General features: G+C 36.8%; 1 protein-coding gene across 4 annotated transcripts in view; it reads right to left on the bottom strand.

Annotated features, from left to right (window-relative positions):
• The window catches only part of GREB1L (GREB1 like retinoic acid receptor coactivator), a 262,117-nt gene that overhangs the window by 108,818 nt on the left and 136,782 nt on the right, over positions 1-16,517 (bottom strand). For all 4 annotated transcript variants that reach the window (XM_057313207.1, XM_044382873.3, XM_026496065.4 and 1 more), the window contains 3 exons: positions 12,881-13,057; positions 7,047-7,223; positions 5,100-5,222 (listed from right to left, as the gene is read on the bottom strand). In XM_057313207.1, the coding sequence (XP_057169190.1) occupies positions 5,100-5,222; positions 7,047-7,223; positions 12,881-13,057 (477 nt within the window). The remainder of the gene's footprint in view (positions 1-5,099; positions 5,223-7,046; positions 7,224-12,880; positions 13,058-16,517) is intronic.

Below are 16,517 nucleotides of genomic sequence, written 5' to 3' on the forward strand. Positions count from 1 at the left end.
TTAGTCTAAGGGCAGAACTTAGGTGGCATACCCCTATACTGCCATATAGGCTAGGGCATAAAAACATGTTTCCTCTTAATGACAGATGAGCATATCATCTTCATTTGGAAAAATTGTACACACCAGTAAATTAATAATTCCCCAAATGCTAACTTAAAATTTGAATAAAAATGGAATGCAAATAATATTTATTTTCAGGTATTTGACAGGGGGTACAAGGATAAACAAATGAAATAGAGCTTCTAGCACACAAGAGAAATACAGACAGTTAACAATTATAATTGAGAGGAATGTCACACAAATAGAAGTATGGTAGCAAGGCTGAGTTAATCCTTAGTGGCAAAATAGGTGTTATTTTTGGTTTATCAAATTAGGAAACAAAGGCACAGAAGTCACTTATCCCACGTATCAGTGAACATACTCAGATGTAGTATTTGAATTCCAGGACTCTGACTCCAAGCCATGTGTTGTTTACCATTTTATGGTAAACAGTCAATAAATTAGAGTATATTGTACTGAATAAGAAATAGAAATGGGATAGAAACCAAAGGGTTTCTTCTTTCTCTATTTAATCCTTTTCCCCATACCTTTATTTAGGTATATTTTACATATCATAAAATTTACCCTTCTCAAATGTATACGTCAATGATTTTTTAGCAACTTACCAAGTGGTGCAACCATCATCGTTAATCAGATTTAGAACATTTTCATCCCCCCCCATAAGAACTCGAATGCCCATTTTCAGTTAATTTCTATTCCCATCCCCTGGCCTAGGCAATCACTAATCTATTTCCTGTGTCTATAAATTTGTCTTTTCTGGATATTTCATACAAGCAAAATCATACAGTGTATGGTCTCTGTTGTCTGGTTTCTTTCACTTAGCATAGTGTTTCTGAGGTTCATCCACGATTTAGCATGTGTCAGTAGTTTGCTCTTTATTATTGCTTAATGGTGTGCCATCATATGGATACATCACATTTTTGTCTGTCCATGAGCTGATTGACATTTGGCTGTTTCCAAATTTCAACTATGACCAATAATGCTGCTAAGAACATTTGCATGCAACTTTTTGTGATGATGTATCTTCACTTCTCTTCAATACTCAGGTGGAACTGTGGGGTTCTATAGTAGTTTATATTTAACTTTTGAGAATCTGTCAAACTGTATTCTAAAGTGGCTGCCATATTTTACGTTCCTACCAGCAATGTATGAGGGTTCCAATTTCTCACATCCACAGACTCTTACTGTCATCTGTCTTTTTGATGACAGTCATTTCAGTGGGTTGAAGTGGTATCTCAGTGTGGTTTTGATTTGCATTTCCCTGATGACTAATGGTGTTGAACATCTACCTGTTCATGTGCTTATTAGCCATTTGTGTGTATTCTTTGAGGAAGTGTCTATTCCAAATCCTTTGCCCATGTTTTGACTGTATTATCATCTTATTACTGGGTTACAAGAGTTCTTTGTAAATTCTGGATACAAATTCTTTATTAAATATGTGTTTCACACATTTTTCCCCATTCTGTTACTTGTTTTTTCATTTTCTTGATGTTGCCTCTTTAACTGTAAAAATCCTGAATTTTAATGAGGTCCATTTTATCCATTTTCCAGAAATAAATCCTTATATTTATAGTCAATTGATTTTTTTTTAAAGATTTTATTTATTTAATTGAGAGAGAGTGAGTGAGTGGGGCAGGGAGAGAATCTGAAGCAGACTCTGCACTGAGCACAGAGTCGGACACAGGGCTCAAGCCCACAGCCGCGAGATCATGACCTGAGCCGAAACCAAGAGTCGGACACTTAACTGACTGAGCCACTCAAGCACCCCTACAGTCAACTGATTTTTGACAAATGCAATTCACTGACAAAAAGATAGTCAGTTCAAAGATGGTGCAGGAACAACGGGATATCCACATGCCAAAAACGATGAACTTAGAAGGTCACTTCACACCATACACAGAAATTAATTCAAAATGGCTCATAGGCTTTAATATAAGAGATAAAACAATAAAACTCTCAGAAGAAAACAGGAAAGAGAAACTCAAGATCCTTGGTTAGACAAAGATTTTTTCATTGATTCTTGAATTCTTGTCCTGATTAAACACAATACATGTACGTACATGTATGTCTGTATGTGGTATGTGGGTATCGTGTAGGTAGGTAACTATATAGCCACTTTCAGTCAAAATGATAAACTATTTTACTGGGATTATTGACTAAAATTTGAATTATTGACGACATAAATATGCTGAAAACAATATGCAAGGGAAAAGCAGCGAGCCAGCCAGAACAGAAAATCCAGAGCTTGGCAGGTAGAATTCAAGACGAAACTACGTAAACAGTAAATCAATCCCTTCTTCAAATACTATGCAACTACATTTCAGGCTCAGAAATGTTGATTACAGGAAGTCACTGAAGATTAAGAAGAGAATCTCCTCTAGAAGGATGAATCTCTACCAGCTCGGGAGATGCTGCATACTCTAAGGTTTGCAATAATTTTGTAACACTAACACGCAATTCTTAAAGCCGATCACTCTCAACATGTGCAGGAAGAAAGAAATTATTGTTGAAGACTCATAAACATAATTCATCAAGAGGAAAGTTTTAAATACAAAGCCTCACTTTAAAGTACTTTCTTCACAACACGTGCCCTGCTTAATACCCATCACCCATGTTGTGATGAGCACTGGGTGTTATACACAAGTAATGAATCGTTGAACACTACATCAAAAACTAATGGTGTACTATTGTTGGCTAACTGAACATAATATAAATAAATAAATAAATAAATAAATAAATAAATTTCCATTAAAAAAGGTAATCTCTTCTATTGAATTCTATGGATTGCACTTAAAATTGCCTTTTTAAAAAGATTTTATTTATTTATTTATTTGACAGAGAGAGAAAGAGAGAGACCACAAGCAGGGGAGGTGGCAGGCAGAGGGAGAGGGAGAAGCAGGCTCCCCACTGAGCAAGGAGCCCAATGCAGGGCTAGATCCGAGGACCCTGGGATCACGACCTGAGCTGAAGGCAGATGCTTAACCGACTGAGCCACCCAGGTGTGCCTGTCTTTTTTTTTTTTTTAAGAGTTTATTTATTTATTTTTGAGAGAGAGAGCACGTGCATGGTGGGGGCGGGGGCAGAGGGAGAAATGGACTCCCTGCTGAGCAGGGAGCCCAATGTGGGACTCGATCCCAGGACCCTGGGATCATAACCTGAGCCGAAGGCAGATGTTTAACCAACTGAGCCACCCACAGGCACCCACACTTAAAAATTGTTAATAACTAATTTCATAGTCAAATAACCACTTTCACCTTTACAAGGGATACACAAGAATATGGGCATAAATTTTGGCTACCTGTGTCCACCGTGAGTCAATCAGTGCTTTGTCTGTGTCTTTTCATGGCAGTTGACAGAGCCTTTGCTAAAGCCTGCATCTTGATTTCCTCTATTTCAGAGCAATATTTATTTTCAAAATATATTTTCTAATATAACTAAAACTGCATTACTGCTTATTAACATTTTAATACATTTTCATTATTTTCAGGTACAACTGGTTACTTATATATCTAATTGTCCCTTTGAGGAAAAGTAACATGTCATTATACTTTTATCCCCTGTATGAGTGGTTTCTAAATCATTGGAGCCATTGGTCAAGTGTTGGAACCCTGCCTTCCAGCATCTGACAAGGGTTTTAGGACACAGTAAATGCTTCATATGTTTTTATTGTAATAAAGTACATATCCATCTTTTAAATATTATAGTTTTAAAATCACGTTTCCCTAGGCCCAAGGTCTACTGGAAGAAAATATACAATGAAATCAACCAAATTACTAAAATAATATTCGAGGAGAGACATACAGGTTTATCATTATTGTGATGAAATGTGATTGTAATGAAAGCTAATTAATTTCTCAATGCCAAGAGCCAAGTGCTAACTTTTTCTTTCTTGTATACCTAGTAACACGATGTTCTCTCCTTCTAAAGAGATACGCTCTCTCCTCTTAGATTAGAGCCTCTATCTAAATCTCTCAGACAATTTAAAAATCAGACTTTTAAAATCCTGGATGAAGTAGACTTAGTTGAGTGCAGACACAGCAAGAAGAGCCCCAGATAAATTAGCCTTTTTTATCACAGCTATTGTTGCTAACATTTTCTAATAACTACTTCTTTCTTGAAAATAAATAGAAACAATTTACCAGCTCATCAGGATTTTACATGGATCTGAAAGAGGAATGCTAAATCGTGAAATAAATGAAGACAGCCTTTTTCAACTTGTGGTTAAGAGGACACTGGCAAAGCACCTATACTGTGAAGTGTGCATATCAGATGAGTAAAATGAGTACTTTACAAACAAGTGAACTGAAAAACAATTCACAAATTCTTTTAAAATACTTTCCTTCTTGCCTAAGATACAACCTAGACTGGTTCTAAATAATTTTCTCAAATACTATCTGCAGTGATCTTTTCAGTTACAGCCCTCCAGCCCTTCAGCCACCTGGAAACATCCCATCCCACCTGGAGCCTTATCCTGCCCTTAGGGCCTGGGCCAGTGCAGTCCTCTATACTGGAGGAATTTTTAGAAGCCTCAGACTAGCAATTTATCTGCTCGATATCAGAGTGGCCATTCTGCTGATCCTGCTCTGATACTGTAACCTAGTTTCAGGCACTAAAATTTTATCTGGTTATTTGTAATCAAGCCTCTATCTTGAACCACTAGAAACTTGATCCTGGATTCTTCCATTGTGATCCTTAGTCCTACCTTGGGACCTTAGTTTTCCAGTTGATGCAATACTCCCTGTAATGTTCTGTGGGCTGAGTTGAGAGCCCTACCCTGGAACTCCAGTCTTCTTGAGTTATGTCCCCAATACACGCCACTGGATAGCTAGGACGCAGACTTTCCTCATGTCTGGATTTCTACCTATTGCCCACTGTCAGACTCTTCTAGAGACAGGTCCTTGCTTGAGCTAAATTTCTTACTCTAACAGTAACTCAGGTAATACCACTGTTTTGAAATATTTCTATTCAAACAATAAGTTTTAAATGCATCACTAAATATACATCTGCTGCTTGAAATTCCAAAAGAAAATATCCCATACCTGTCTGAATGAATCCTGATTTGTATCCATTAGTTGTGCCATTTTCCGGAGTCACAGTTGACGATACTGAAGAGTTTGGTTTCATGGAGTGGCAAGTAGCAGAGGATTGTCGGCTTCTACATTCTGGGAAGGAGTAAGATCGTATTATGGGAGGAGACCAATACTCTGTTAAAACAGGGGATAGGAACACAATCCATAAAACCTCTAAAATAAGCTGCTGCCCCTTAAGTGGCAACCACATTCCTTATCAGAGATTCCCCCTCCTCAAATTCTGATTCCAACAGAATGTTCGAGATGGTGAATTCACTTTGTCTTCCTAAGGTCAGATGTCATGTTTAGAAGGAAAAAAAAAAGATCAGAATTTTGTCCTTCGTTGATTAGTAACCAGGGGAAAAATTACTCATAACCAATATAATCATGCTAGCTTTATGGATAAGACTGAGGCTAAAATATGGGTAATTTATTTAAAAAAAACCAATAAGCTTTCAAATGCCAGTTAACCTCCTGTCAGGACTGATTTAAGTGTGGAATAGGAACCCAGAATCCATGTTGGCTGTCTTCAACATTCTCACCTCGACTTTAATTTATGTCCAAAAGCTGAAGCAAAGAAAAATTTATGGGTAGAAGAGAAAAATTAAAAATGCTCTAATTCTTAATATTCTTAGTTTTTATTAAAGGAAGTAGATACATAATATTCACGGTGATTTCTGATCATGCAACACCAAGCTTTATTTTAGGCCAATATTAATGGAGCTTTCCTGTAATACTTTAATAATATTTTGAACTGAGTCAGTTAGATAGCAAATACTATGACACCCTGTGGGGCTATATCTTCCAACTAAATTATACTACATGTTATACTGTATTAGGGTTTAAAGGTAGCATGTGAAAAAGAAATATAAATGGTTGCAAATGACAGTTAATTATAGAGGGTCTGTTAGAGAGTTTCCAAGTTTATCAGATATGTGCAAGGGCTGGAAGCAATGTTCTATAACCTTCATTGCTAGGACCTTCCATGAAGAGCTACTGTACTTTGGCCTAAAAGGATATCTCCACGTATTTATATTGATATTATATGTCTGCATATCTGCATGTCATTTCAAATGTAACCAAGAGTAATTACAGTGGAAGACTTAGAGGAAAATCTGCAGCTATAATTTAGATTTATTTTGCTATTTCTCATGGTTAGACCAAAATCTTGCACAGACCACAAATGAAAACATTAAAGACAATTATTATATCGCCTTTAATAATATTAATAATTAAGAAAAATCTCAGCGTCTATGTAACTGCTCAAAAAATAAGGATTAGATATTCCATTACATTAATGAATAAAATTTGTGGCAAATCCTATCAATCATATGAAGATGTGAGGTTTCAACTGGATTCAGTTCTATAAATAAGTTATTCTTAACTTAAACAAAACTCACCAACTTAATAGTGCATTTCCCCAGGTATTGTGAAGAAAGCATTATTTGTTCTAGTATATGTGTAATGAAAACAGAAAACTATATATTCATAACAATTACCAAAGAACCTAAATAAAGTAGAAAGAGCATCTAATCAGGAAAATGACATTTGGAGGTCCTCTCGAAATGACCGAAGAGCTGGAAAGAGTCTATCTGCACTCTACCCTCCAAAGAGACAAATACAAAGAGACATGCACTTTTCCCAGATAGTCTCTATTAAAAATAGAAAAAAGCTAGTCAAATAACCTGTCAGAGAGCTTTACATCTTTGGATAGCCTTCTGAACTTGGGATATTTATCTATATATACCTGAATTCTGAACCCTGTACTGGCCACTTGTTATTACTGTAATATCCCCCTTCCCTTCCCTTCCCTTCCCTTCCCTTCCCTTCCCTTCCCTTCCCTTCCCTTCCCTTCCCTTCCCCTCCCCTCCCCTCCCCTCCCCTCCCCTCCTGTCCCCTCCCAGAAGCTGGTGCTACCTTTCCAGCAGATAAGAGGTCCCTTCGACAGTACACCCTGGGAGCTTCTGACTAGGTAGTACTTTAAGTGCTTCTGCTTCTTTGGCTGGGTGGTGAGCTTCAAGTTAATATGGTTGGAAAATTCCGTGAAATACCGAAATCCTCTTTCTCCACAGCCGATACAGTTTCCAGAAAACCCTGAAAGAAAGAAAACCAAAGTTACTGATAAACTTGTAAATTGATACAATACTTTTACATACAAAAAGTATAGAAATATTCAGTCTTTTTGACCCAGTAATTTCTCAATTTCAAGGAAAAAAACCCAAATTTTTTAGCAAAGTTATTTATAAAGACTGACAGTAATTTAAATTCTGCTCTAAAAGGATAATGGTTAAGGAAACAGAGTGGATAGTATCATGTGATAGAGTTCATATGGTTGTCTTAAAAATATGAATAAGTTTGGGGCGCCTGGGTGGCTCAGTCGTTAAGCGTCTGCCTTCGGCTCAGGGCGTGATCCCGGTGTTCTGGGATTGAGCCCCACGTCAGGCTCCTCCGCTGGGAGCCTGGTTCTTCCTCTCCCATTCCCCGATTGTGTTCCCTCTCTCGCTGGCTGTCTCTCTCTCCATCAAATAAATAAAATCTTTAAAAAATATATGAATAAGTTTGATCCTCGAGATGTCCATTATTCCTTTCCCACACACTCCCTTCTTAAAGAATCTGCTGGCCCTGGTTCTCTACCCCATGCACTATGTGGACTTGCATTCATGGCCACAGCTGATTAGACTGTGCTAATATCTGACCCAGTCTGGGACAGTCAGAGTCTCCTGGAATCTTAAAATAAATACAAAAAGAATCAGTCAGATGGTACTAGGCCCTGGATTTGTAAGGTCTTATAAAATTGGAACCCAAGTTAGGGATACGTCCAACTGCCTGTCAGCTAGGGACGGGAGAGCACAAACTGAGAACTGTGAAGAGGAAGCGGGTCTGCAGATAGGAAATGTGGAGAGTGATGGGTAAACCCAGGCCCCGACAACTTTCCAGTTTCTATGAGATCGAGCTATACTTTCTCACATGAGTTCCCTGAGAGTCCCATTTCCTCTTTCTTCACCTCCCTGTACTCAAACTAGCTTATTATTCCTTTAGATCTAATATCCAAACATTTTTTGCTCAGATTATTATTCCAACAAAATAATACTTCCAGTGACCCGCTTAGATCAGGGGACACAGAAAGAAGAAGAAACGGAGAAGACCAAGAGGATGAGAGGCCATCCTTTGCTCAATTGGAAATCAACCCCCTAATACACAGAGGAAAGTTGCACAGAAAGAGTGTGAGTTCCTCTGTTGTGGCTGAGGAGGACACAACAAATGTACTGCATGTAGTGAACAAGGACAAAAAAAGCTGTAAATGAGAAAGGACATTCCAAACTCCAAAATCCAAACATACAATATATTTCTATATACATAACTTAAAATAAATTTACTGGAGTGCCTGGGTGGGTCAGTTGGTTAAGCATCTGCCTTCAGCTGAGGTGATGATCCCAGGGTCCTGGGATCCAGCCCCTCATGGCGCCCTCCGCTCAGCAGGGCTGCTTCTCCCTCTCCATCTGACCCTCCCCCCACTTGTACTCACGCGCTCTCTCTCAAATAAATAATCTTTTAAAAATAAGATAAAATACATTTACTGATAAAGTGATACACTCTTTTTAAACCCCAAAACTACCTGTTACATAATTAACAAAGATATAGACGGAAAGGAGAAAAAGGCCACCAGGATTAGAGACAGAATATTTCACAATGTATCAATCTCAGAATGCTGACAATCAAGTCCGAGCATTTAGAAATGGCAGTCCAATTTATTATTATTTATTCAGCAATTATTTATTGAGCATCTACCTATATGCCAGGCATTGTGTGAAACTGGAAAGACAGAAATAGTTGTAATTTCTGATCAGTTACATAAAATTAGTAATTCTATGTAATTAGTTTATCACTGTTACTTTACAGAATTATAAACATTAATATAATTTCATAAATTATTTAAAATACATTCAGAGATGGTTTGCATTAGAGAGCATTTGGCTATCTGTCCAATACCTTAGAGCTACAGGCCAAAAAAAAAAAAAAAAGTTGTCAGGAGCTGCCTACTTCACCAAGTTCTCAAGCCATCCAACCATCTATCTCTCCATGCATCCATGCATCTAGCCAACAAATCCATCCATCCATCCAACAAATACTTGTACTCCATCATGTGCTAGGCACTATTTCAGGTACCAGGTTTCCAGCACGGAACAAAGCAGACAAAACCACCACTTCCATGTAACTTACACTGTGGTATGACCATCATGCCTTGATGGAAGAGTGCCCGGTTTGCAAGACGGATGTAGCACCCAAACACAGTAAAATGATATAAGAACACTTCAGCAAAAATAATCAGAGACAGTGCTCCCCAACAGATCCTAGTAGATCTACTGGATAGATCTAAGTAGTTCACAAAAGATTAGTGTGAGAATTAGAATTAACAAACTACTGAGGTGAGGTTTTGTCTTTTATCTTTTGTTTTGCCTGTTCTCTGAGGTGAAAAGCAAGAGAGCATAAGGAGAAAGAAAAGCAAACCAACTGGATAGTCTTCAAAGAACAGAAATGGCACATTAATGATAAGAATAGTATCAAAGAGATAGAATCCTACAGCTCATTTTTTAAAAACTCTGTATGGCCTCAGTATTAACCTTGGTTCAAGAGACATTTTATTTGCTCGAAGTTCTTATTTTCATCCTCAGAAAAAATAGCGCTTCTTACAGCCAAATTACCTTTCTAGTTTCTTCGTCAATCAAGTCTTCCAATTGTATGGTAGATTTGGGACACATGAATGAACTGCCACTGAAGATATATTTTTTATATATATATATATTATATATATATAATATATATATTATATATATATAATATATATATTATATATATTTAAAATATATATATTTAAAAGATTATATATATTTATTTAAAAGATTATATATATATTTATTTAAAAGATTATATATATATATATATATATAATTTAAAAGATTTTATTTATTTACTTGAGAGAGAGAGGGAGACCACAAAGGGAGAGGGAGAGGGAGAAGCAGACTCCCCGCTGAGCAGAGAGCCCATTGCAGGACTCGATCCCAGGATCCTGGGATCATGAGCTGAGCCAAAGGCAGATGCTTAACTGATTGAGCCACCCAGGTGCCCCTGGATCAATATCTTTTTAAATCAATTCCCCCACAGTCTTTTGAATCTGCATAATTTATAAAAAAGTTAGACAAATTGATATTGGAGTCTACCGTGATTCTAGTATATTTGAAGCTTAAAATTTTTCCCACTATATCTTAATGCATACTAAAATAATCTATCACAATAAGAGTGTTGGAGGGATATTAACTTTTAGACAACAGAGATTGAACATATAAAAATCTCAACCATGTACTTATCTAAGAGAAAACTTCAACCATTTTGTTGCACTACACTTTCAATTTGGAAAGTGGTTAACAAAAAATTATGTCCATTCACAAGGCTAGAGAAAGTAAGCAAAATTCCATTTCTATAAGGGCAATAATAAATACAACAGAGTGGCAGAATAACTGCCATGTAAAGAACAAGTGTTCTGTTCTAGGCGCTATGCTGGATGGGTGCCTTATAAACATCATCATTTAATCTTTACAACCCTGCAAGGTAGGCATCATTGGCCTCTTTCTATAGATGAGGAATCTGAAGTTCTGAAAGTACTAAGTGGTAAATCTGGCATTTTAATCTCAGTTCCAATACCCGATACCCATGGTTTTTGATCTCATATACCTGATTACCTATAATTATGAAATCTATTATTCTGATAGTGTTTGTTGTGTCCTTTCTATGATATATTGTGGGATTCCTCTAGTCATGAAGAATCATTGAACAAGAAGGCATCATGAGAGATTTTTCTGTGTTTGTGGTCAGAGCCACATGTTAACTATTCCATTTGATGACACTCTGATGCTTTTATTTTTTTTAAGTTTATCTATGTATTTATTTTTAGTAATCTCTACACCCAGCATGGGGCTCAAACACACGACCCTGAGATCAAGAGTTGCGTGTTCTTCCAAATGAGCCAGCAAGGCACCCTGACCCTACGATGCTTTTAAAATGCTAAAAGGAAGTTTCCCAAAACTGTTATAACACAAGCCAACTAGGTTACTAGTTCTATGTCTTATCATTTTTGTGTCCCCACATCACAGCCTAGCATGGCTTTTGTCACACAGTACATTTGGAACACATAGTGTTGGATAAATGAGTGAACAACTGAAGACTTGGAAACTTCTTCGCTACTGTAGTTCAATGTATAAACTTTACCATTAGGCTTCCATGTTAAACCATCTATTCAAAATCATTAAAAGAAAAGAAAATTAGCATCTTTTTTATGAAAGCCTTATGGAAATCACTTCTTTGCCTATGAGCCAAAAGAAAGCTTTGAATTATAATGTAAGGAACCTTTATAAAGCATGGGCAAGGTTACTTTCTGACTCAAGATACTGATGTATGTATTCCCTAAACATTCTGATAATACTGTATAACTAGGAAAAATGCACCAAACTAAACAAGCACAGCTTAGAACCAATACAATTCTTGAATTCTTTGCCCTCTTCTCTTTTTCATTTTTATTGTTATTTGCGCCAAAAGCATCTATCTGATGGCATCTATAGTAAGAGAAATTCTGAGAAACTAAAGAAACTCCAGAGAAACAGAGCAGCAAAGAAAGCAACAAATCTCATGTGACATCTTATCTTCTTAATTATTAAAATTGATTAAAAAATAAGTCCACTCCTTATTTCCCATGATGTAAGGAAGCTAGGTTGTGAAAAAAGCACAGATTCAAAGTGAGACCAGAGAGCAAAACAATTCTGAGATACAGTTATACATTTTACATCATATGTCTATTCCTAGTTATTTTGGTTGAACTCATGCTAAATATAAAATGAGAATGACATCAATCAAGCGTAGTTAGGAATAATGGGTGGTATGGAGAAACTATCAATAACTTACAGAGTGATAATCCACAGTTGAATAATTGAGAGTTGACTTAACATCAAGTCCAAATCAATGACTCTATGAAGAGTGAATCCTACTTTACTTTACAAAATATTAATTTTTTAAAAATATTTTTTTAATTTATTTGAGAGAGAGACCATGAGAGAGGGCGCACAAGCATGGGGGAGGGGCAGAGGGAGAGGGAGAAGCAGACTCCCCGCTGAGCAGGGAGCCTGATGCGGGACTCAATCCCAGGACCCTGGGATCATGACCTAAACTGAAGGAAGACGCTTAACCGACTGAGCCACCCAGGCACCCCCAAAGTATTAATTTTTGATAAATCTCATGCCATCTTTTAAGCCTTGTTTTAAAAGGTCTCTTCAAGGTGGATGTTTTGAGAATGAAAAAAAAATAAAAGGTAATTTTTAAGAAGTTACTAAAAGAAAAAAATGTTTCACACTTGAGTTAAACTACTGAATTCCCAACTAATTCTGTGGTTTTTTTTAAAGAAAATTCTGTGATAATTTAAAATAAACTTGTAGTTTAACTCCTTCATTTAGAAGGAATTTTTTTTTAAAGATTTTATTTTATTTATTTATTTATTTATTTATTTGACAGACAGAGACAACCAGTGAGAGAGGGAACACAAGCACAGGGAGTGGGAGAGGAAGAAGCAGGCTCCCAGAGGAGGAGCCTGATGTGGGGCTCGATCCCAGAACACCGGGATCACGCCCTGAGCTGAAAGCAGATGCTTAACGATTGAGCCACCCAGGCGCCCCTCAGAAGGAATTTTATAAGTGTGGAACACTCACCTAAAAGTGCATTTTTCCCGTGATCATCTGGTAGAAATCGCTTGTCTACAGCACACACTAGGATGTGTTCAGGAAGATTGGGAGACTTGGCCCCCACCAGGAGGAATCCTGCTGGGATGTCGATTTGTTCCATACACAGAGATACCAAACGTAAATCCTTTCCAGCTTGACAAAAACCTAAAAACCGGTAAAAAAGGACACAGTGAAATATTTAGAAAGGTTCTATCTTCTTATCGCCCATTTGGAGCAGATTTACCTGTGGGAATCACTATTAAGGACTAAATTTAAAGTCCAAAATACTCCAATCAGAAGCCAAATCTACCTTATGTGCCCCTCTGAGTGGAGCTGAAAAGACAAAAAAGGAGGTATTTCTAATGGGTTCAGCCAACATTGATGACTTTATAGTATCTGATCCACAAGTAAGCAAATGATAAATATACACAGCAAAGTTGGAAAACTGTATGTAATTTTTATGTGCATATAATACAGTATTTTTATACTTTCAATGTAAGTTCACTTCTAAATGGTGACTGTCATAGAAGAAGGAGGCTTTCCATGCCACACAGGAAGAGACTGTACCTCTGAGTTTGGTGGCTCATACGTGAATGGCCAGAACTAGAACCCAGAACTGTGAGGACAATCTTCACAGGCTACAACATGACAAAACCTTACATAACCACTTTGTGTACCATATTACACTAATTCATTAGTTCATCATTTATTAAAAATCACTTGTAACAGATGCTGCCCTAGGTCAGGGGATAAAGTTGAACAAATATACCTTCCTCTAAGAGCTCACATTATAGTAATTGAAAGAATGTATAAGGAACCAATAATCACAAAACAATATTACAGAGGATAGGTATTTTCTGCTGCAAAGTACCTACTTCACATCTTCTGGGAGATAATCAGACCTCCCTGAACTCTAATCAGGTGATTCCCCCTGGAGAATTGTGATATTCTAGACTGGCTGGAGCTGGCACCTGGTCCCAGCTGGCCACTATAATATCCTGCCTTTCCCGCCATCGTTGATTAGTCAGAGGCACCTGACACAAACTAGGCCAATCAAAGCCTTTTCTCTAGGAATTCTGAACATGGAGCCAGAGCATGGCTTAGTTTGGTTGTGGCAGCTCAGTCCTTTGCCTTGTGCAAGAAGTCTGTCAGCACTGTCAGCAGACAGGAGGTTCAGGGGGAATGTTCTGGCAGTGTGTGGGCCCCTGAAATCCAGCGTATGTGCCTTTCCCATGGTTTGACCGTGAAACATTTTGCTTAGGAATTCTCCAAATAACTTCTTCATTCTACCTAAAGCTAATCTCAGTTGGGTTGGGTTTCACTTGCAACCAAAAGAGGGTGAATAAAAGTATGATACACACTATTTCAGAGAGTTGTGGAAGATAAAGGATGGACATATAACTGTCTGCACACAAACCTGAGGAGACCATCATCATCGCCCAATACAAAGTAGGGAATAACCATGCTAAATTCTTCCAGTATCAATTCATAGTATGATGTTAACCAAATGCCAACAAACAATGGGATGCAATCAGTTAGTATATAAGAAATAGTAAGAAAACAACATCCAAACATTGTGTGAAGCTGTAGTGTACATAAATCTGCTATATGGTTCGGCTCATCAAATCTCCAAAGCAAACATAATGGAATTGGAAGAAGTCAACAGAAGAAAGACTAAAATGATAAAACAATGGGTTCAACCATTTTAAGCTTACTGGTCCCCTTTCAACACAAAAAACTTCCCAAATTTAATTTTAGTGTTTGTGAATTGAGAAAAACAATAGCAGAATGTTATTGTGAATTCTTTAACAGTTTTGAATGAATCTATATGTTATTATTCACAATATCATCTATATGTACTTGAAAAATAGTCATTTATACATGTGAGTCATATTATTTATTTGGTTTACAAACATTTTTGGGGGGAAACTATCGAGACATAAAACCTCTAAAAAATATTCTGCTGCCCTCCTCTCATTTAAGGGACAGGACTCAGGCTTGAAGGTGGGAAATGCTGCTGCTGCTGCTGATGATATCGATGGCAGAAAAACATATGGAGCACTTAACATAATCGAGGTATAGTGCTAACCACTGTATAGATTATCTTTAATCCTCTCAACGACTACCAACTCCTTTCCAAAGATGGAGAAATCGAGGCTCAGAAAGGTTAGGGAACTTGTCTAAGGTTATGTAATGAGTTCAGTAATGTCAGGGATATAAGACATGGGAAGTTTACCATATAACAACAGACAAAAAGTATACTACTCGACTTGGCAAAAGAAAAGCTAAGAACAATTATAATCCAGATCTAAAACCATGCGAGGTGAACACAGACATTTAACCAAAGTCTAAAATGTTAAATCTAGGAAGCATTTTAAAGTCCTGAAAGAAGCACTAATTTCTTTAATCAAAGGAATTATTAGTTTGTGTAGACAGTAAACTTAGAAACATATTTCCCATAAGAAATAGCACCTTCATCATGTCTTATTCCAAAAGGCAGATCATAGATCTTCCCAAAAGGTATAGATAAATTCAGTGATAAGAGGTTCATGATTACCTATTGATGAAAAACAGGATGCTTGGGGAGTTGTCTTTGTCAATAAGAAGTAGTAATACAACCTTTCAACAGCTTTGACTCACACCACATTAGAAAGAATGGACTAGATGAAATGATGAATCTGTACCAATTTGCAAATTATTTTAAGCTTTTTAGAACATCAGAGCTAGACAGAACCTCAAGAACATCTGATACAGCATCTCCCAACAGGTACGTTATCAAACTCCCAGGGATTTATAAAGGTATTCCATGATTCTTGGAATTATAAGTCAAACTCAAATAAATACCATTACTAGTTTCTAAAGACTAATAAATAATCATTCTAATATTCTAGTTTTAAAACAGAATGTTCTGAGGGCCTTCTCTGCTACACATGTAGGGACAGTGGAAACCAGTTGAATAAACTCAGGATTCACTTGTTTGAACCCCATATCAGTGTGTAGCTTTGATTTTCACATAGTTGTTTTTATTATCAGCCATATGTATTGATATGGAGCTTAATATATACTTGTAATACACTGTTGGATAATGATGGGAGCAATGATTATGTAAATGAGCACAGTCATTTTACAAATGTGTCTAAAGATGCTCTTGCTAGAAATGAAAGTTAGATTCAATCCCAACCCCACTCATCAAATTATAAAATTATATAAAATGCACCAATATGTTTCTAGGACACCAAAAAAAAAAAAAAAAAAAGCAATGTCAAGGTAAAATTTAGTGATGATAATCCAATTTGTAAGAGGGAAAAGCCGACCTCATTCTGCAAGCAGCAGAAATTTTTTAGTAGCAGAAATTCTGCAAGCAGCAGCCTGAATCCTTTTCATCATATAGAGCAAAAATGCAAAAATTATAAAAATATACGAGTATACCCTTGGAATCCTAAAATATAAAAATTCCAAAATTTGGGTATTAAAAGCAGATTTTGACTTTTTTTTTGATGCTGGAAAATATTTAAATACACTTAGCCCCCGAAGAGCTATAATATTTTATTTTTGAATTTGTCAATGAAATATGCTTTTTCTTACACATCCAATTTTAAATAAATTAAGTAGCAATTACTGAATA

This window comes from Ursus arctos, unplaced genomic scaffold (assembly GCF_023065955.2).
Source record: "Ursus arctos isolate Adak ecotype North America unplaced genomic scaffold, UrsArc2.0 scaffold_17, whole genome shotgun sequence".
NCBI lineage: Eukaryota > Metazoa > Chordata > Mammalia > Carnivora > Ursidae > Ursus > Ursus arctos.